The sequence below is a fragment of the Oncorhynchus kisutch genome, unplaced genomic scaffold (assembly GCF_002021735.2).
Source record: "Oncorhynchus kisutch isolate 150728-3 unplaced genomic scaffold, Okis_V2 Okis07a-Okis12b_hom, whole genome shotgun sequence".
Taxonomy (NCBI): Eukaryota; Metazoa; Chordata; class Actinopteri; order Salmoniformes; family Salmonidae; genus Oncorhynchus; species Oncorhynchus kisutch.
Window position 1 is genome coordinate 11,249,645 of NW_022261984.1, and position 23,730 is coordinate 11,273,374.

The window sequence follows — 23,730 nt, forward strand, 5'->3', positions numbered from 1 at the left end:
GGAAGAGTAGCTGCTGCTATAGAAACAGATAATGATCCTAATAAACCCCAGGAAGAGTAGCTGCTGCTATAGAAACAGATAATGGGGATCCTAATAAACCCCAGGAAGAGTAGCTGCTGCTATAGAAACAGATAATGATCCTAATAAACCCCAGGAAGAGTAGCTGCTGCTTTAGAAACAGATAATGATCCTAATAATCTCCAGGAAGAGTAGCTGCTGCTATAGAAACAGATAATGATCCTAATAAACCCCAGGAAGAGTAGCTGCTGCTATAGAAACAGATAATGGGTGTCCTAATAAACCCCAGGAAGAGTAGCTGCTGCTATAGAAACATATAATGATCCTAATAAACCCCAGGAAGAGTAGCTGCTATAGAAACAGATAATGGGTGTCCTAATAAACCCCAGGAAGAGTAGCTGCTGCTGTAGAAACAGATAATGATCCTAATAAACCCCTGGAAGAGTAGCTGCTGCTATAGAAACAGATAATGATCCTAATAAACCCCAGGAAGAGTAGCTGCTGCTATAGAAACAGATAATGATCCTAATAAACCCCAGGAAGAGTAGCTGCTGCTATAGAAACAGATAATGATCCTAATAAACCCCAGGAAGAGAAGCTGCTGCTATAGAAACAGATAATGATCCTAATAAACCCCAGGAAGAGTAGCTGCTGCTATAGAAACAGATAATGATCCTAATAAACCCCAGGAAGAGTAGCTGCTGCTTTAGAAACAGATAATGATCCTAATAAACCCCTGGAAGAGTAGCTGCTGCTATAGAAACAGATAATGATCCTAATAAACCCCAGGAAGAGAAGCTGCTGCTATAGAAACAGATAATGATCCTAATAAACCCCAGGAAGAGTAGCTGCTGCTGTAGAAACAGATCCTATTAAACCCCAGGAAGAGTAGCTGCTGCTATAGAAACAGATAATGATCTTAATAAACCCCAGGAAGAGTTGCTGCTGCTATAGAAACAGATAATGGGGATCCTAATAAACCCCAGGAAGAGTAGCTGCTGCTATAGAAACAGATAATGATCCTAATAAACCCCAGGAAGAGTAGCTGCTGCTGTAGAAACAGATAATGATCCTAATAAACCCCAGGAAGAGTAGCTGCTGCTATAGAAACAGATAATGATCCTAATAAACCCCAGGAAGAGAAGCTGCTGCTATAGAAACAAATAATGATCCTAATAAACCCCAGGAAGAGTAGCTGCTGCTATAGAAACAGATAATGATCCTAATAAACCCCAGGAAGAGAAGCTGCTGCTATAGAAACAGATAATGATCCTAATAAACCCCAGGAAGAGTAGCTGCTGCTATAGAAACAGATAATGATCCTAATAAACCCCAGGAAGAGTAGCTGCTGCTGTAGAAACAGATAATGATCATATTAAACCCCAGGAAGAGTAGCTGCTGCTATAGAAACAGATAATGATCCTAATAAACCCCAGGAAGAGTAGCTGCTGCTATAGAAACAGATAATGATCCTAATAAATCCCAGGAAGAGTAGCTGCTGCTATAGAAACAGATAATGATCCTAATAAACCCCAGGAAGAGAAGCTGCTGCTATAGAAACAGATAATGATCCTAATAAACCCCAGGAAGAGTAGCTGCTGCTATAGAAACAGATAATGATCCTAATAAACCCCAGGAAGAGTAGCTGCTGCTATAGAAACAGATAATGATCCTAATAAACCCCAGGAAGAGTAGCTGCTGCTATAGAAACAGATAATGATCCTAATAAACCCCAGGAAGAGAAGCTGCTGCTATAGATACAGATAATGATCCTAATAAACCCCAGGAAGAGTAGCTGCTGCTATAGAAACAGATAATGATCCTAATAAACCCCAGGAAGAGTAGCTGCTGCTTTAGAAACAGATAATGATCCTAATAAACCCCAGGAAGAGTAGCTGCTGCTATAGAAACAGATAATGGGGATCCTAATAAACCCCAGGAAGAGAAGCTGCTGCTATAGAGACAGATAATGATCATAATAAACCCCAGGAAGAGTAGCTGCTGTTATAGAAACAGATAATGATCCTAATAAACCCCAGGAAGAGTTGCTGCTGCTATAGAAGCAGATAATGATCCTAATAAACCCCAGGAAGAGAAGCTGCTGCTATAGAGACAGATAATGATCATAATAAACCCCAGGAAGAGTAGCTGCTGCTGTAGAAACAGATAATGATCCTAATAAACCCCAGGAAGAGTAGCTGCTGCTATAGAAACAGATAATGGGTGTCCTAATAAACCCCAGGAAGAGTAGCTGCTGCTATAGAAACAGATAATGATCCTAATAAACCCCAGGAAGAGTTGCTGCTGCTATAGAAACAGATAATGATCCTAATAAACCCCAGGAAGAGTAGCTGCTGCTATAGAAACAGATAATGATCATAATAAACCCCAGGAAGAGTAGCTGCTGCTATAGAAACAGATAATGATCCTAATAAACCCCAGGAAGAGTAGCTGCTGCTATAGAAACAGATAATGATCCTAATAAACCCCAGGAAGAGTAGCTGCTGCTATAGAAACAGATAATGATCCTAATAAACCCCAGGAAGAGTAGCTGCTGCTATAGAAACAGATAATGATCCTAATAAACCCCAGGAAGAGTAGCTGCTGCTATAGAAACAGATAATGATCCTAATAAACCCCAGGAAGAGTAGCTGCTGCTATAGAAACAGATAATGATCCTAATAAACCCCAGGAAGAGTAGCTGCTGCTATAGAAACAGATAATGATCCTAATAAACCCCTGGAAGAGTAGCTGCTGCTATAGAAACAGATAATGATCCTAATAAACAACCATTACACACTGAGTGTATAAAACATGCTCTTTCCATGACATAGACTGACCCGGTGAATCAAGGTGAAAGCTATGATCCCTTATTGATTTCACTTGTTAAATCCACTTCAATCAGTGTAGATGAAAGGGGAGGAGACATGTAGATGAAAGGGGAGGAGACATGTAGATGAAGGGGGGGAGACAAGTTAAAGAAGGATTTTTAAGCCTTAAGACAATTGAAACATGGATTGTGTGTGAGCCATTCAGAGGATGAATGGGCAAGACAAATGGGGTATGGTAGTAGGTGCCAAGGCACACCGGTTTGAGTGTGTCAAGAACTGCAACGCTGCTGGGTTTTTCCACACTCAACAGTTTTCCGTGTGTATCAAGAATGGTCCACCCCCCCAAAGGATATCTCCAGCCAACTTTGACACAACTGTGCATTTGAGTCAACATGGGTCAGCATCACTGTGGAATGCTTTCGACAGTCCATGCCCTGACGAATTGAGGATGTTCTGAGGACAAAAGGGGGGTGCAACTCAATATCAGGAAGGTGTTCCTAATGTTTTGTATATCATTCATTTAAAAGTTACAAAAAAAATGTATGTAGAAATCGCAGATTGCCCCTTTCTTAAAAAGGTAGATAGCTGACAAAACGCGATCTGATTTAAGTATTAGGCTGCGTTTACACAGGTAGCCCAAATCTGATACTCCGTGTACACCAGGCTATAGATCAATCCCTACATTCTGATACTCCGTGTACACCAGGCTATAGATCAATCCCTACGTTCTGATACTCGGTGTACACCAGGCTATAGATCAATCTATACGTTCTGATACTCGGTGTACACCAGGCTATAGATCAATCCCTACGTTCTGATACTCGGTGTACACCAGGCTATAGATCAATCTATACATTCTGATACTCGGTGTACACCAGGCTATAGATCAATCTATACGTTCTGATACTCGGTGTACACCAGGCTATAGATCAATCTATACGTTCTGATACTCGATGTACACCAGGCTATAGATCAATCTATACATTCTGATACTCCGTGTACACCAGGCTATAGATCAATCTATACGTTCTGATACTCGGTGTACACCAGGCTATAGATCAATCTATACGTTCTGATACTCGATGTACACCAGGCTATAGATCAATCTATACGTTCTGATACTCCCTGTACACCAGGCTATAGATCAATCTATACGTTCTGATACTCGGTGTACACCAGGCTATAGATCAATCTATACGTTCTGATACTCAGTGTACACCAGGCTATAGATCAATCTATACGTTCTGATACTCAGTGTACACCAGGTTATAGATCAATCTATACGTTCTGATACTCCCTGTACACCAGGCTATAGATCAATGTATACGTTCTTTCCCCCAGGAGTCTATAGAGAGCACCAACACCACCATCGAGGACGAGGATGTCAAAGGTAGAGACACTTGTCTGTCACCTTCTCTCTCTCTCTTCATCTTTCTGTCTCTCTCTATCTTTGTCTCTGTCCCCTTCTCTCTCTATCTTTGTCTCTGTCCCCTTCTGTCTCTATCTTTGTCTGGCTACCGCCCTCTCTCTCCTTCCATCTGTCTTTCAAACCTCTCTTTTCACTCTGACCTTCAGCTACCTCCTCCTCTTCCTCCTCCTCCTCCTCCTCTTCCTCCTCCTCCTCCTCTTCCTCCTCCTCCTCCTCCTCCTCCTCCTCCTCCTCCTCTTCCTCCTCCTCCTCTTTCTCCTCCTCCTCCTCTTCCTCCTCCTCCTCCTCTTCCTCCTCTTCCTCCTCCTCCTCCTCTTCCTCCTCCTCCTCTTCCTCCTCTTCCTCCTCCTCCTCTTCCTCCTCCTCTTCCTCCTCCTCTTCCTCCTCCTCCTCTTCCTCCTGATGATTGAGACTCCATATACATGATGTATTGATGTATTTATCATTAAACACACTTACCTGTTATCTTTTCTTTCTGTGAATGGAACTATTGTATACATTAACCCCCCCCCACCCCACCCCCTACACACACACCTGCCCTCTCTGCCAGTCCTCTGTTTTGGGAACTTGGTGGGTAGTGTGTGGAGCTCTAAGGGTCGTTCCACTCAGTCCTCTGAGCCCAGGCAGACTCCCTCCTCTTCAGGACAGAGTAAGTCCCCTAGCTATGCCCCTCCCGTACCCCAGCCAGTGTCCCACTGGGTCTCTCCTCAACTACTCTGGAGAAACCAGTCCCCCTGTCCACTGTCTCCTGTGTCTCCCCTCAACCATTCCGGAGAAACCTGTCCCCCTGTCCACTGTCTCCTGTGTCTCCCCTCAACCACTGCGGAGAAACCTGTCCCCCTGTCCACTGTCTCCTGGGTCTCTCCTCAACCACTTTGGAGAAACCTGTTTCCTGGGTCTCTCCTCAACCACTCTGGAGAAACCTGTCCACTGTCTCCTGGGTCTCTCCTCAACCACTCTGGAAAAACCTGTCTCCTGGGTCTCTCCTCAACCACTGGAGAAACCTGTCCACTGTCTCCTGGGTCTCTCCTCAACCACTATGGAGAAACCTGTTTCCTGGGTCTCTCCTCAACCACTCTGGAGAAACCTGTCCACTGTCTCCTGGGTCTCTCCTCAACCAATCTGGAGAAACCTGTCCACTGTCTCCTGGGTCTCTCCTCAACCACTATGGAGAAACCTGTTTCCTGGTTCTCTCCTCAACCACTCTTGAGAAACCTGTCCACTGTCTCCTGGGTCTCCCATCAACCACTTTGGAGAAGCCTGTCTCCTGGGTCTCTCCTCAACCACTCTGGAGAAACCTGTCCCCTGTCCACTGTCTCCTGGGTCTCTCCTCAACCACTCTGGAGAAACCTGTCACCTGCCTCTCCTGAACCACTCTGGAGAAACCTGTCCACTGCCCACTGCCTCTCTTGAACCACTCTGGAGAAACCTGTCCACTGTCAACTGTTTCCTGGGTCTCTCCTCAACCTCTCTGGAGAAACCTGTCCACTGTCTCCTGGGTTCTTTCCTCAATCACTCTGGAGAAACCTGTCCCCTGTCCACTGTCTCTCGTCAACCACTCTGGAGAAACCTGTGCCCTGTCTCCTGGGTCTCTCCTCAACCACTCAGGAGAAACCTGTCCACTGTCTCTCCTCAACCACACTGGAGAAACCTGTGTGCTGTCCACTGTCTCCAGGGTGTCTCCTCAACCACTATGGAGAAATCTATCTCCTGTCCTCTGTCTCCTGGGTCTCCCCTCAACCACTCTGGTGAACCTGTCCCCTGTCTCCTGGGTCTCTCCTCAACCACTCTGGAGAAATCTATCCCCTGTCTCCTGGGTCTCTCCTCAACCACTCTGGAGAAACCTGTCCCCTGTCCACTGTCTCCTGGGTCTCTCCTCAACCACTCTGGAGAAACCTGTCCACTGTCTCCTGGGTCTCTCCTCAACCACTCTGGAGAAACCTGTCCACTGTCCACTCTGTACTGGGTGTCCCTTCTACTCCCTCCTCATCAGGCCAGAGTAAGTCCCCTTTTGTTGGGGTAGAGATCATGACTATATCCCCGCCTCTACCTCCCGTCCCCTCTCTTTAGCCATTCTGGATAAACCTGTTCCTGTTCCTAGTCTCTGTCCCCCTCTACTTCCTCATCAGTCCAGAGTAAGTCCCCTTCTAATGGGGTGGAAACCCTGGCCATGTCTCCTGTACTCCCTGAGCCTCCACCCAACCACTCTGGAGAAACCTGTCTCCTGTCCCTCTGTCATTTCCCCTGTCTCTGTCCCCCTTTCTGTGTCCCCCTGTCTCTGTCCCTGTCTCTGTCCCCCTGTCTGTCTGTGTGTCCCTGTCCCCATCTCTGTCCTCCTTTCTGTGTCCCCCTGTCTCCTGTCCCCATGTCTCATTTCCCCCTGTCTCTGTCCCCCTTTCTGTGTCCCCCTGTCTCTGTCCCCGTCTCTGTCCCTTGTCTCTGTCCCCCTGTCTCTGTCCCCCTGTCCATAAACACACACAGTATTTCTGACTGAGCGACTGAGTCAAAGGTCGCATTTCCAGGCTGATGACATTGCAGACGCCTGCAGATCTCACAACACCTGGATGGATATTTAACATATCAGCTAACCACATTACATGATGTAGTAATCTGATCTATTAACTAACCACATCACATGACGTAGTAATCTGATCTATTAACTAACCACATCACATGATGTAGTAATCTGATCTATTAACTAGCCACATCACATGATGTAGTAATCTGATCTATTAACTAACCACATCACATGACATAGTAATCTGATCTATTAAATAACCACATCACATGATGTAGTGATCTGATCTATTAACTAACCACATCACATGATGTAGTGATCTGATCTATTAACTAACCACATCACATGATGTAGTAATCTGATCTATTAACTAACCACATCACATGATATAGTAATCTGATCTATTAACTAACCACATCACATGATGTAGTAATCTGATGATCTATTAACTAACCACATCACATGATGTAGTAATCTGATCTATTAACTAACCACATCACATGATGTAGTAATCTGATCTATTAACTAACCACATCACATGATGTAGTAATCTGATCTATTAACTAACCACATCACATTACATAGTAATCTGATCTATTAACTAACCACATCACATGATGTAGTAATCTGATCTATTAACTAACCACATCACATGATGTAGTAATCTGATCTATTAACTAACCACATCACATGATGTAGTAATCTGATCTATTAACTAACCATATCACATGATATAGTAATCTGATCTATTAACTAACCACATCACATGATGTAGTAATCTGATGATCTATTAACTAACCACATCACATGATGTAGTAATCTGATGATCTATTAACTAACCACATCACATGATGTAGTAATCTGATCTATTAACTAACCACATCACATGACAGAGTAATCTGATCTATTAACTAACCACATCACATGATGTAGTAATCTGATCTATTAACTAACCACATCACATGATGTAGTAATCTGATCTATTAACTAACCACATCACATGATGTAGTAATCTGATCTATTAACTAACCACATCACATGACAGAGTAATCTGATCTATTAACTAACCACATCACATGATGTAGTAATCTGATCTATTAACTAACCACATCACATGATGTAGTAATCTGATCTATTAACTAACCACATCACATGACATAGTAATCTGATCTATTAACTAACCACATCACATGATGTAGTAATCTGATCTATTAACTAACCACATCACATGACATAGTAATCTGATCTATTAACTAACCACATCACATGATGTAGTAATCTGATCTATTAACTAACCACATCACATGATGTAGTAATCTGATCTATTAACTAACCACATCACATGATGTAGTAATCTGATCTATTAACTAACCACATCACATGATGTAGTAATCTGATTTATTAACTAACCACATCACATGATGTAGTAATCTGATCTATTAACTAACCACATCACATGATGTAGTAATCTGATCTATTAACTAACCACATCACATGACGTAGTAATCTGATCTATTAACTAACCACATCACATGATGTAGTAATCTGATCTATTAACTAACCACATCACATGATGTAGTAATCTGATCTATTAACTAACCACATCACATGATGTAGTAATCTGATGATCTATTAACTAACCACATCACATGATGTAGTAATCTGATCTATTAACTAACCACATCACATGACATAGTAATCTGATCTATTAAATAACCACATCACATGATGTAGTGATCTGATCTATTAACTAACCACATCACATGATGTAGTGATCTGATCTATTAACTAACCACATCACATGATGTAGTAATCTGATCTATTAACTAACCACATCACATGATATAGTAATCTGATCTATTAACTAACCACATCACATGATGTAGTAATCTGATGATCTATTAACTAACCACATCACATGATGTAGTAATCTGATCTATTAACTAACCACATCACATGATGTAGTAATCTGATCTATTAACTAACCACATCACATGATGTAGTAATCTGATCTATTAACTAACCACATCACATTACATAGTAATCTGATCTATTAACTAACCACATCACATGATGTAGTAATCTGATCTATTAACTAACCACATCACATGATGTAGTAATCTGATCTATTAACTAACCACATCACATGATGTAGTAATCTGATCTATTAACTAACCATATCACATGATATAGTAATCTGATCTATTAACTAACCACATCACATGATGTAGTAATCTGATGATCTATTAACTAACCACATCACATGATGTAGTAATCTGATGATCTATTAACTAACCACATCACATGATGTAGTAATCTGATCTATTAACTAACCACATCACATGACAGAGTAATCTGATCTATTAACTAACCACATCACATGATGTAGTAATCTGATCTATTAACTAACCACATCACATGATGTAGTAATCTGATCTATTAACTAACCACATCACATGATGTAGTAATCTGATCTATTAACTAACCACATCACATGATGTAGTAATCTGATCTATTAACTAACCACATCACATGACAGAGTAATCTGATCTATTAACTAACCACATCACATGATGTAGTAATCTGATCTATTAACTAACCACATCACATGATGTAGTAATCTGATCTATTAACTAACCACATCACATGATGTAGTAATCTGATCTATTAACTAACCACATCACATGACATAGTAATCTGATCTATTAACTAACCACATCACATGATGTAGTAATCTGATCTATTAACTAACCACATCACATGACATAGTAATCTGATCTATTAACTAACCACATCACATGATGTAGTAATCTGATGATCTATTAACTAACCACATCACATGATGTAGTAATCTGATCTATTAACTAACCACATCACATGACAGAGTAATCTGATCTATTAACTAACCACATCACATGATGTAGTAATCTGATCTATTAACTAACCACATCACATGATGTAGTAATCTGATCTATTAACTAACCACATCACATGATGTAGTAATCTGATCTATTAACTAACCACATCACATGACAGAGTAATCTGATCTATTAACTAACCACATCACATGATGTAGTAATCTGATCTATTAACTAACCACATCACATGATGTAGTAATCTGATCTATTAACTAACCACATCACATGATGTAGTAATCTGATCTATTAACTAACCACATCACATGACATAGTAATCTGATCTATTAACTAACCACATCACATGATGTAGTAATCTGATCTATTAACTAACCACATCACATGACATAGTAATCTGATCTATTAACTAACCACATCACATGATGTAGTAATCTGATCTATTAACTAACCACATCACATGATGTAGTAATCTGATCTATTAACTAACCACATCACATGATGTAGTAATCTGATCTATTAACTAACCACATCACATGATGTAGTAATCTGATCTATTAACTAACCACATCACATGATGTAGTAATCTGATCTATTAACTAACCACATCACATGATGTAGTAATCTGATCTATTAACTAACCACATCACATGACGTAGTAATCTGATCTATTAACTAACCACATCACATGATGTAGTAATCTGATCTATTAACTAACCACATCACATGATGTAGTAATCTGATCTATTAACTAACCACATCACATGATGTAGTAATCTGATGATCTATTAACTAACCACATCACATGATGTAGTAATCTGATCTATTAACTAACCACATCACATGATGTAGTAATCTGATGATCTATTAACTAACCACATCACATGATATAGTAATCTGATCTATTAACTAACCACATCACATGATGTAGTAATCTGATCTATTAACTAACCACATCACATGATGTAGTAATCTGATCTATTAACTAACCATATCACATGATGTAGTAATCTGATCTATTAACTAACCACATCACATGACATAGTAATCTGATCTATTAACTAACCACATCACATGATGTAGTAATCTGATGATCTATTAACTAACCACATCACATGATGTAGTAATCTGATCTATTAACTAACCACATCACATGATGTAGTAATCTGATCTATTAACTAACCACATCACATGACATAGTAATCTGATGATCTATTAACTAACCACATCACATGATGTAGTGATCTGATCTATTAACTAACCACATCACATGATGTAGTAATCTGATCTATTAACTAACCACATCACATGATGTAGTAATCTGATCTATTAACTAACCACATCACATGATGTAGTAATCTGATGATCTATTAACTAACCACATCACATGATGTAGTAATCTGATCTATTAACTAACCACATCACATGACAGAGTAATCTGATCTATTAACTAACCACATCACATGATGTAGTAATCTGATCTATTAACTAACCACATCACATGACAGAGTAATCTGATCTATTAACTAACCACATCACATGATGTAGTAATCTGATCTATTAACTAACCACATCACATGATATAGTAATCTGATCTATTAACTAACCACATCACATGACAGAGTAATCTGATCTATTAACTAACCACATCACATGATGTAGTGATCTGATCTATTAACTAACCACATCACATGATGTAGTGATCTGATCTATTAACTAACCACATCACATGATGTAGTAATCTGATGATCTATTTAACGGCCGGGATTTAATGTATTTCAGATTGTGTTGTTGGGCTAATGTTAGCCTAAGGATGTGGTCATGTTGTGGTCATGTTAGCCTAAGGATGTGGTCATGTTGTGGTCATGTTGTGGTCATGTTGTGGTCATGTTGTGGTCATGTTGTGGTCATGTTGTGGTCATGTTGTGGTCATGTTAGCCTAAGGATGTGGTCATGTTGTGGTCATGTTGTGGTCATGTTGTGGTCATGTTGTGTTTGTGTGTTTACAGCTCGGAAGCAGGAAATCATCAAAGTCACAGAGCAGCTGATCGAATCAATCAACAACGGAGACTTCGAGGCCTACGCGTGAGTCCTGCTCTGTCTATGTGTGTTTAGGGCTAGCACTACGCGTGAGTCCTGCTCTGTCTATGTGTGTTTAGGACTAGCACTACGCGTGAGTCCTGCTCTGTCTATGTGTGTTTAGGACTAGCACTACGCGTGAGTCCTGCTCTGTCTATGTGTGTTTAGGGCTAGCACTACGCGTGAGTCCTGCTCTGTCTATGTGTGTTTAGGGCTAGCACTACGCGTGAGTCCTGCTCTGTCTATGTGTGTTTAGGGCTAGCACTGCGCGTGAGTCCTGCTCTGTCTATGTGTGTTTAGGGCTAGCACTACGCGTGAGTCCTGCTCTGTCTATGTGTGTTTAGGGCTAGCACTACGCGTGAGTCCTGCTCTGTCTGAGTGTGTTTAGGACTAGCACTACGCGTGAGTCCTGCTCTGTCTATGTGTGTTTAGGACTAGCACTACGCGTGAGTCCTGCTCTGTCTATGTGTGTTTAGGACTAGCACTACGCGTGAGTCCTGCTCTGTCTGAGTGTGTTTAGGACTAGCACTACGCGTGAGTCCTGCTCTGTCTATGTGTGTTTAGGACTAGCACTACGCGTGAGTCCTGCTCTGTCTATGTGTGTTTAGGACTAGCACTACGCGTGAGTCCTGCTCTGTCTATGTGTGTTTAGGACTAGCACTACGCGTGAGTCCTGCTCTGTCTATGTGTGTTTAGGACTAGTACTACGCGTGAGTCCTGCTCTGTCTATGTGTGTTTAGGACTAGCACTACGCGTGAGTCCTGCTCTGTCTATGTGTGTTTAGGGCTAGCACTACGCGTGAGTCCTGCTCTGTCTATGTGTGTTTAGGGCTAGCACTACGCGTGAGTCCTGCTCTGTCTATGTGTGTTTAGGGCTAGCACTGCGCGTGAGTCCTGCTCTGTCTATGTGTGTTTAGGGCTAGCACTACGCGTGAGTCCTGCTCTGTCTATGTGTGTCTAGGGCTAGCACTACGCGTGAGTCCTGCTCTGTCTGAGTGTGTTTAGGACTAGCACTACGCGTGAGTCCTGCTCTGTCTATGTGTGTTTAGGACTAGCACTACGCGTGAGTCCTGCTCTGTCTATGTGTGTTTAGGACTAGCACTACGCGTGAGTCCTGCTCTGTCTATGTGTGTTTAGGGCTAGCACTACGCGTGAGTCCTGCTCTGTCTATGTGTGTTTAGGGCTAGCACTACGCGTGAGTCCTGCTCTGTCTATGTGTGTTTAGGGCTAGCACTGCGCGTGAGTCCTGCTCTGTCTATGTGTGTTTAGGGCTAGCACTACGCGTGAGTCCTGCTCTGTCTATGTGTGTTTAGGGCTAGCACTACGCGTGAGTCCTGCTCTGTCTGAGTGTGTTTAGGACTAGCACTACGCGTGAGTCCTGCTCTGTCTATGTGTGTTTAGGACTAGCACTACGCGTGAGTCCTGCTCTGTCTATGTGTGTTTAGGACTAGCACTACGCGTGAGTCCTGCTCTGTCTATGTGTGTTTAGGGCTAGCACTACGCGTGAGTCCTGCTCTGTCTATGTGTGTTTAGGGCTAGGATGTGTGTGTGTGTGAGGTGTGTGTGTGTGTGTGTGTGTGTGTGTGTGTGTGTGTGTGTGTGTGTGTGTGTGTGTGTGTGTGTGTGTGTGTGTGTGTGTGTGTGTGTGTGTGTGTGTTTAGGGCTAGGATGTGTGTGTGAGGTGTGTGTGTGTGTTTCTTAGGGATTGTTGTTCCACCACATTGCAGCTGACTGATCTCCTACAAATCACTATTATTGTATTACTCTGGTCACTGGTAGTACACTATATAGGGAATAGGGCCCTGGTCACTAGTAGTTCACTATATAGGGAATAGAGCACTGGTCACTAGTAGTTCACTATATAGGGAATAGGGATCTGGTCACTAGTAGTTCACTTTATAGAGAATAGGGCTCTGGTCACTAGTAGTTCACTTTATAGGGAATAGGGATCTGGTTACTAGTAGTTCACTACATAGGGAATAGGGATCTGGTCACTAGTAGTTCACTATATAGGGAATAGGGATCTGGTCACTAGTAGTTCACATTAGAGGGAATAGGGATCTGGTCACAAGTAGTTCACTAGATAGGGAATAGGGATCTGGTCACTAGTACACTATATAGGGATCTGGTCACTAGTAGTTCACTATATAGGGAATAGGGATCTGGTCACTAGTAGTTCACTACATAGGGAATAGGGATCTGGTCACTAGTAGTTCACTATATAGGGAATAGGGATCTGGTCACAAGTAGTTCACTAGATAGGGAATAGGGATCTGGTCACTAGTACACTGTATAGGGATCTGGTCACTAGTAGTTCACTATATAGGGAAAAGGGCTCTGGTCACTATTAGTTCACTATATAGGGAATAGGGCTCTGGTCACTAGTAGTTCACTATATAGGGAATAGGGCCCTGGTCACTAGTAGTTCACTATATATGGAATAGGGGTCTGGTCACTATATAGGGAATAGGGATCTGGTCACTAGTAGTTCACTATATAGGGAATAGGGATCTGGTCACTAGTAGTTCACTATATAGGGAATAGGGATCTGGTCACTAGTAGTTCACTATATAGGGAATAGGGATCTTGTCACTAGTAGTTCACTATATAGGGAATAGGGATCTGGTCACTAGTAGTTCACTATATAGGGAATAGGGATCTGGTCACTAGTAGTTCACTAGATAGGGAATAGGGATCTGGTCACTAGTAGTTCACTAGATAGGGAATAGGGATCTGGTCACTAGTAGTTCACTAGATAGGGAATAGGGATCTGGTCACTAGTACACTATATAGGGATCTGGTCACTAGTAGTTCACTATATAGGGAATAGGGATCTGGTCACTAGTAGTTCACTATATAGGGAATAGGGCTCTGGTCACTAGTAGTTCACTATATAGGGAATAGGGCTCTGGTCACTAGTAGTTCACTATATTGGGAATACGGCTCTGGTCACTAGTAGTTCACTACATAGGGAATAGGGCTCTGGTCACTAGTAGTTCACTATATAGGGAATAGGGCTCTGGTCACTAGTAGTTCACTATATTGGGAATACGGCCCTGGTCACTAGTAGTTCACTATATAGGGAATAGGGATCTGGTCACAAGTAGTTCACTAGATAGGGAATAGGGATCTGGTCACTAGTACACTGTATAGGGATCTGGTCACTAGTAGTTCACTATATAGGGAATAGGGCTCTGGTCACTATTAGTTCACTATATAGGGAATAGGGCTCTGGTCACTAGTAGTTCACTATATAGGGAATAGGGACCTGGTCACTAGTAGTTCACTATATAGGGAATAGGGGTCTGGTCACTATATAGGGAATAGGGATCTGGTCACTAGTAGTTCACTATATAGGGAATAGGGATCTGGTCACTAGTAGTTCACTATATAGGGAATAGGGATCTGGTCACTAGTAGTTCACTATATAGGGAATAGGGATCTTGTCACTAGTAGTTCACTATATAGGGAATAGGGATCTGGTCACTAGTAGTTCACTATATAGGGAATAGGGATCTGGTCACTAGTAGTTCACTAGATAGGGAATAGGGATCTGGTCACTAGTAGTTCACTAGATAGGGAATAGGGATCTGGTCACTAGTAGTTCACTAGATAGGGAATAGGGATCTGGTCACTAGTACACTATATAGGGATCTGGTCACTAGTAGTTCACTATATAGGGAATAGGGATCTGGTCACTAGTAGTTCACTATATAGGGAATAGGGCTCTGGTCACTAGTAGTTCACTATATAGGGAATAGGGCTCTGGTCACTAGTAGTTCACTATATTGGGAATACGGCTCTGGTCACTAGTAGTTCACTACATAGGGAATAGGGCTCTGGTCACTAGTAGTTCACTATATAGGGAATAGGGCTCTGGTCACTAGTAGTTCACTATATTGGGAATACGGCCCTGGTCACTAGTAGTTCACTATATAGGGAATAGGGCTCTGGTCACTAGTAGTTCACTAGGTAGTGAATAGGGCTCTGGTGACTAGTAGTTCACTATATAGGGAATAGGGCCCTGGTCTAAAGTAGTTCACTCTATAGGGAATAGGGTGCCTAATGGGACTCAGTCGGTGTTTGTTTCCAACAGGAAGATCTGTGATCCTGGTCTGACGTCGTTTGAACCAGAAGCTCTGGGGAACCTGGTAGAGGGACATGACTTCCATCGCTTCTACTTCGACAACGGTAACACATCCATCAGTAAAGTCATTCAGAAGATACAGTTATTGATTAGTAGAGTTATTGATTAGTAGAGGTATTGATCGACTATTTATTAGTGTAGGTATTGATCAGCTATCGATTAGTAATTATTGATCAGCTATTGATTAGTAGAGCTATTGATTAGTAGAGGTATGATCAGCTATTTATTAGTAGGGGTATTGATCAGCAACTTTTGATTAGTAGGGGTATTGATCTGCTATTGATTAGCAGAGGTATTGATCAGCTATTGATTAGTAGGGGTATTGATCAGCTATTGATTAGCAGAGGTATGGATCAGCTATTGATTAGTAGAGGTATGATCAGCTTTTGATTAGTATAGATATTGATCAGCTATTAATTAGAGGTATTGATCAGCTATTGAGTAGTATGTATTGATTAGTAGAGGTATTGATTAGCAATTCATTAGTAGATGTGTTGATCAGCTATGGATTAGTAGAGGTATTGATTATCTATTGATTAGTGTCGGTATTGATTAGGAGAGGTATTGATTAGCTATTGATTAGTATAGGAATGAATTATTAGATGTATTGATTAACTATTCATTAGTAGAGGTATTGATTAGCTATGGATTAGTATATGTATTGATTAGTAGAGGTATTGATTTGCTATTGATTACTATAGGTATTGATTAGCTATTTATTCATAGTGGTAATCATTAGTAGAGGTAATGGTTAGAATTGGTATTGATTAGCAGATGTATTGATTAGTATAGGTATTGATTAGTATAGGTATTGATTAGCTATTGATAAGTAGAGGTATTGATCAGCTATGGATTAGTAGATGTATTGATTGGTAGAATTTATGAATCAGATATTGATTTGTAGTTATTGATTAGCTATTGATGAATAGTTATATCCGTGTGTGTCTGTTACTGAGAACTACAACTCCCACTAGCTAACTAAGGCCTGTCTGTCTCTCTCTCCATCTCCCTCGTCCCCCCTTCTCTTTCCAGCCCTGTCTAAAGGTAGCAAGCCGGTGCACACCATCCTCCTCAACCCTCACGTCCATCTGATAGGTAGGATATCAGCCATTTCTAATTATTATAACAATAATATTACGATATATGTGCCATTTAGCAGACACTTTTAGCAAAAGCAACTTAGATTAATGTGTACATACATTTTCCATATGGGTGGCCCTAGGAATTGAACCCACTATCCTGGTATTGCAAGCACCATGATTTACCAACTGAACATGATGTTTTATGTAATCTTGTTTCTGGTTGGTATTCAAATATACACTGTATGTACATATCAATTCCAGTCAGAAACTAGACCAGATTCAAATGTCCCATTCCAAATTGTCCTGAAGCATTGAAGTGAACATTGGAATGGGAATTCCGGTGTACTTCCTGAATTAAATCAAGATGGACGCCAACCCCCTGGTACTTAAGGTGCGGCAGGGTAGCCTAGTGGTTAGAGTGTTGGACTAGTAACCGGAAGGTACATATCTGTCGTTCTGCCCCTGAACAAGGCACTTAACCCACTGTTCCTAGACCAGTTAACCCCACTGTTCCTAGACCAGTTAACCCCACTGTTCCTAGGCCAGTTAACCCCACTGTTCCTAGACCAGTTAACACCACTGTTCCTAGACCAGTTAACCCCCTGTTCCTAGACCAGTTAACCCACTGTTCCTAGGCCGTCATTGAAAATAAGAATTTGTTCTTAACTGACTTGCCTGGTTAAATAAAGTCTAAAAATGATGTACAATGTGTTTTACGATGTTGACGTGAAACAAGGAGAGGTGAACTAATGAGAAGGTCTATCTAGCGGAGAACGCTGCGTGCATCGCCTACATCCGCCTGAGCCAGTACATGGACGCGGGGGGGATGCCTCGCACCATGCAGTCTGAGGAGACCCGCGTCTGGCATCGCAGAGAGGGAAAGTGGCAGAACATACACTTCCACCGCTCGGGCTCGCCCAGCATACCATCCCAGTAAGAAACAAACGTTAATCAATGAATTTGTGTATTAATTATAGTGATTATAAATAAACCGATTTCAGAACATTTACTTCCACCACTCTGTAGTGTCCAGTGTTGACTACCTTCTCAGTCTGTAGTGACCAGTCTAGACTACCTTCTCAGTCTGTAGTGTCCAGTGTAGACTACCTTCTCACTCTGTAGTGTCCAGTCTAGACTACCTTCTCAGTCTGTAGTGTCCAGTGTAGACTACCTTCTCAGTCTGTAGTGTCCAGTGTTGACTACCTTCCCAGTCTGTAGTGTCCAGTCTAGACTACCTTCTCAGTCTGTAGTGTCCAGTCTAGACTACCTTCTCAGTCTGTAGTGTCCAGTGTTGACTACCTTCTCAGTCTGTAGTGTCCAGTCTAGACTACCTTCTCAGTCTGTAGTGTCCAGTCTAGACTACCTTCTCAGTCTGTAGTGTCCAGTCTAGACTACCTTCTCAGTCTTTAGTGTCCAGTGTCGACTACCTTCTCAGTCTGTAGTGTTCAGTCTAGACTACCTTCTCAGTCTGTAGTGTCCAGTCTAGACTACCTTCTCAGTCTGTAGTGTCCAGTCTAGACTACCTTCCCAGTCTGTAGTGTCCAGTGTAGACTACCTTCCCAGTCTGTAGTGTTCAGTCTAGACTACCTTCTCAGTCTGTAGTGTCCAGTCTAGACTACCTTCTCAGTCTGTAGTGTCCAGTCTAGACTACCTTCCCAGTCTGTAGTGTCCAGTGTAGACTACCTTCCCAGTCTGTAGTGTCCAGTGTCGACTACCTTCTCAGTCTTTAGTGTTCAGTCTAGACTACCTTCTCAGTCTGTAGTGTTCAGTCTAGACTACCTTCTCAGTCTGTAGTTTCCAGTCTAGACTACCTTCTCAGTCTTTAGTGTTCAGTCTAGACTACCTTCCCAGTCTGTAGTGTCCAGTGTAGACTACCTTCCCAGTCTGTAGTGTCCAGTGTAGACTACCTTCCCAGTCTGTAGTGTCCAGTCTAGACTACCTTCCCAGAAAATTGTCTAGTGGTGCAATAACTAATCTCCACCACAGGAGGGTGCCACATACACGCTTACCATGCTACTGTAATGGTTAGTGTCATGTTTCCTCATCTTGGTACTGGGGACATTGTAGTTGTTGCCCTTGCATTAACACACCTGATTTAACTAATTAACTCATCAAGCCTTTGATTATTTGATTCAGGTGTGTAGTGTTACAGTAACAACTACGATGTTCACCTCTTGGGGTTCCCAGGACCAGGATGAAAGAAACACTGGGTTAGAGTCAACTCTACCTCTCCCACTAGTCTAAAACAACCTCTACCTCTCCCACTAGTCTAAAACAACCTCTACCTCTCCCACTAGTCTAAAACAACCTCTACCTCTCCCACTAGTCTAAAACAACCTCTACCTCTCCCACTAGTCTAAAACAACCTCTACCTCTCCCACTAGTCTAAAACAACCTCTACCTCTCCCACTAGTCTAAAACAACCTCTACCTCTCCCACTAGTCTAAAACAACCTCTACCTCTCCCACTAGTCTAAAACAACCTCTACCTCTCCCACTAGTCTAAAACAACCTCTACCTCTCCCACTAGTCTAAAACAACCTCTACCGGCGGCCCCTGACTACACGGATATCGCTCTGTTTCTGGGTTGAATCTCATTTCCCTTTTCCCCCTGTGTGTGTGTGTGTGTGTGTGTGTGTGTGTGTGTCTCCGTCTCTGTGTGTGTGTGTGTGTGTGTGTGTGTGTGTCTCCGTCTCTGTGTGTGTATTTTACAGTTAATGGAATATCAAGATTCAGTCTAAACTCCCAAGACAGACAACAATCAACAAGCCAACCAGTGGTCTCCATTTAACCTCTAACCCCTGACCCCTCTGTATGGACATGACATCACACAGCAAAAGGAAACCAACCCTAAAAGGTCGTCAGGTCATCCTAACCACCTAGGGTGCGTCCCTAAATGGCACCCTATTCCCTACATTGGGCTCTGGTCTAAAGTAGTGCACTGCATAGGGAATAGGGCTCTGGTCTAAAGTAGTGCACTACATAGGGAATAGGGCTCTGGTCTATAGTAGTTCACTATATAGGGAATAGGGTTTTGTTTGGGACTCAATCCCCCTACCTAGAGCAGCCTGCAGCAGACCGTGGCCGTTATCCACTGGAGCATATTATAGGGAATAGGGCTCTGGTCACTAGTAGTGCACTATATAGGGAATAGGGCTCTGGTCTATAGTAGGTCACTATATAGGGAATAGGGCTCTGGTCTATAGTAGTACCACTATATAGGGAATAGGGCTCTGGTCTATAGTAGTGCACTATATAGGGAATAGGGCTCTGGTCTATAGTAGTACCACTATATAGGGAATAGGGCTCTGGTCTATAGTAGTTCACTATATAGGGAAGAGGGCTCTGGTCTATAGTAGTACCACTATATAGGGAATAGGGCTCTGGTCTATAGTAGTTCACTATATAGGGAATAGGGCTCTGGTCACTAGTAGTGCACTATATAGGGAATAGGGCTCTGGTCTATAGTAGTTCACTATATAGGGAATAGGGCTCTGGTCTATAGTAGTACCACTATATAGGGAATAGGGCTCTGGTCTATAGTAGTTCACTATATAGGGAATAGGGCTCTGGTCACTAGTAGTTCACTATATAGAGAATAGGGCTCTGGTCACTAGTAGTTCACTATATAGGGAATAGGGCTCTGGTCACTAGTAGTACCACTATATAGGGAATAGGGCTCTGGTCACTAGTAGTTCACTATATAGAGAATAGGGCTCTGGTCTATAGTAGTACCACTATATAGGGAATAGGGCTCTGGTCTATAGTAGTACCACTATATAGGGAATAGGGCTCTGGTCTATAGTAGTACCACTATATAAGGAATAGGGCTCTGGTCTATAGTAGTACCACTATATAGGGAATAGGGCTCTGGTCTATAGTAGTACCACTATATAGGGAATAGGGCTCTGGTCTATAGTAGTGCACTATATAGGGAATAGGGCTCTGGTCTATAGTAGTACCACTATATAGGGAATAGGGCTCTGGTCTATAGTAGTTCACTATATAGGGAATAGGGCTCTGGTCTATAGTAGTACCACTATATAGGGAATAGGGCTCTGGTCTATAGTAGTTCACTATATAGGGAATAGGGCTCTGGTCACTAGTAGTGCACTATATAGGGAATAGGGCTCTGGTCTATAGTAGTTCACTATATAGGGAATAGGGCTCTGGTCTATAGTAGTACCACTATATAGGGAATAGGGCTCTGGTCTATAGTAGTTCACTATATAGGGAATAGGGCTCTGGTCACTAGTAGTTCACTATATAGAGAATAGGGCTCTGGTCACTAGTAGTTCACTATATAGGGAATAGGGCTCTGGTCACTAGTAGTACCACTATATAGGGAATAGGGCTCTGGTCACTAGTAGTTCACTATATAGAGAATAGGGCTCTGGTCTATAGTAGTACCACTATATAGGGAATAGGGCTCTGGTCTATAGTAGTACCACTATATAAGGAATAGGGCTCTGGTCTATAGTAGTACCACTATATAGGGAATAGGGCTCTGGTCTATAGTAGTACCACTATATAGGGAATAGGGCTCTGGTCTATAGTAGTACCACTATATAGGGAATAGGGCTCTGGTCTATAGTAGTTCACTATATAGGGAATAGGGCTCTGGTCACTAGTAGTTCACTATATAGAGAATAGGGCTCTGGTCACTAGTAGTTCACTATATAGGGAATAGGGCTCTGGTCACTAGTAGTACCACTATATAGGGAATAGGGCTCTGGTCACTAGTAGTTCACTATATAGAGAATAGGGCTCTGGTCTATAGTAGTACCACTATATAGGGAATAGGGCTCTGGTCTATAGTAGTACCACTATATAGGGAATAGGGCTCTGGTCTATAGTAGTACCACTATATAAGGAATAGGGCTCTGGTCTATAGTAGTACCACTATATAGGGAATAGGGCTCTGGTCTATAGTAGTACCACTATATAGGGAATAGGGCTCTGGTCTATAGTAGTACCACTATATAGGGAATAGGGCTCTGGTCTATAGTAGTACCACTATATAGGGAATAGGGCTCTGGTCTATAGTAGTACCACTATATAGGGAATAGGGCTCTGGTCTATAGTAGTACCACTATATAGGGAATAGGGCTCTGGTCTATAGTAGTGCACTATATAGGGAATAGGGCTCTGGTCTATAGTAGTGCACTATATAAGGAATAGGGCTCTGGTCTAAAGTAGTGTACTATATAGGGAATAGGGCTCTGGTCTAAAGTAGTGCACTATATAAGGAATAGGGCTCTGGTCTAAAGTAGTGCACTATATAGGAATAGGGCTCTGGTCTAAAGTAGTGCACTATATAGGGAATAGGGCTCTGGTCTAAAGTAGTGCACTATATAGGGAATAGGGCTCTGGTCTAAAGTAGTGCACTATATAGGGAATAGGGCTCTGGTCTAAAGTAGTGCACTATATAGGGAATAGGGCTCTGGTCTATAGTAGTACCACTATATAGGGAATAGGGCTCTGGTCTAAAGTAGTGCACTATATAGGGAATAGGGCTCTGGTCTATAGTAGTGCACTACATAGGGAATAGGGTTTTGTTTGGGACTCACCCCCCTCCCTAGAGCAGCCTGCAGCAGACCGTGGCCGTTATCCACTGGAACATATTACCTGACATTTGGTTATCTGGTTATATTACCATTAATGCATAGAGCTGTTTAAACAACTTCTGCTGTCACTCCTCCCATTTTGAACTTGTATTGGTACGTGTGTTTTACGTGTTGCAATACGAAATATTTAAAGATCAGAATGTTAAAATCGAGCTTGCTTTTGTTCTGGTGAAATGTATATATATCTTGTGATTGTTGATAAAAAAAAAAAAATGAAATAAAATAAATATTAAATTGCTATATCATAGGAGTTTTAAGACATTTCGTAAAAAATTCTGTATGTAAGTTTATGTTTGCGTTGAGCTACTCGCTAATGTTTGGTTGAGCTAGGTGCTAATGTTTGGTTGAGCTAGGTGCTAATGTTTGGTTGAGCTAGGTGCTAATGTTTGGTTGAGCTAGTTACTAATGTTTGCTTGTGCTAGTTGCTAATGTTTGGTTGAGCTAGTTGCTAATGTTTTGTTGAGCTAGTTGCTAATGTTTGGTTGAGCTAGTTGCTAATGTTTGCTTGAGCAAGTTGCTAATGTTTGCGTTGAGCTACTTGCTAATGTTTTGTTGAGCTAGTTGCTAATGTTTTGTTGAGCTAGGTGCTAATGTTTTGTTGAGCTAGGTGCTAATGTTTGGTTGAGCTAGTTGCTAATGTTTGGTTGAGCTAGGTGCTAATGTTTGGTTGAGATAGTTGCTAATGTTTTGTTGAGCTCGTTGCTAATGTTTGGTTGAGCTAGTTGCTAATGTTTGCTTTAAGCTACTTGCTAATGTTTTGTTGAGCTAGGTGCTAATGTTTGGTTGAGCTAGGTGCTAATGTTTGGTTGAGCTAGGTGCTAACGTTTGGTTGAGCTAGTTTCTAATGTTTTGTAGTGCTAGGTGCTAATGTTTGGTTGAGCTAGTTGCTAATGTTTTGTAGTGCTAGGTGCTAATGTTTGGTTGAGCTAGTTGCTAATGTTTTGTAGTGCTAGGTGCTAATGTTTGGTTGAGCTAGTTGCTAATGTTTTGTAGTGCTAGGTGCCAATGTTTGGTTGAGCTCGTTGCTAATGTTTTGTAGTGCTAGGTACTAATGTTTGGTTGAGCTCGTTTTTCATGTTTGAGTAATTGGGTTTGGACATGATGTACTCCTTATTTAACTCATAGAAT

General features: G+C 41.8%; 1 protein-coding gene across 1 annotated transcript in view; it reads left to right on the forward strand.

Annotated features, from left to right (window-relative positions):
• The window catches only part of LOC109885455 (calcium/calmodulin-dependent protein kinase type II delta 2 chain-like), a gene marked incomplete at its 5' end in the record, with an annotated part of 54,730 nt that extends 34,553 nt beyond the window's left edge, over nt 1–20,177 (forward strand). The window contains 6 exons of the mRNA XM_031814593.1: nt 4,191–4,239; nt 11,679–11,754; nt 15,844–15,938; nt 16,927–16,989; nt 17,744–17,909; nt 19,690–20,177. Of these exons, the coding sequence (XP_031670453.1) occupies nt 4,191–4,239; nt 11,679–11,754; nt 15,844–15,938; nt 16,927–16,989; nt 17,744–17,909; nt 19,690–19,693 (453 nt within the window). The remainder of the gene's footprint in view (nt 1–4,190; nt 4,240–11,678; nt 11,755–15,843; nt 15,939–16,926; nt 16,990–17,743; nt 17,910–19,689) is intronic.
• Between the last annotated feature and the right edge of the window lie 3,553 nt (nt 20,178–23,730).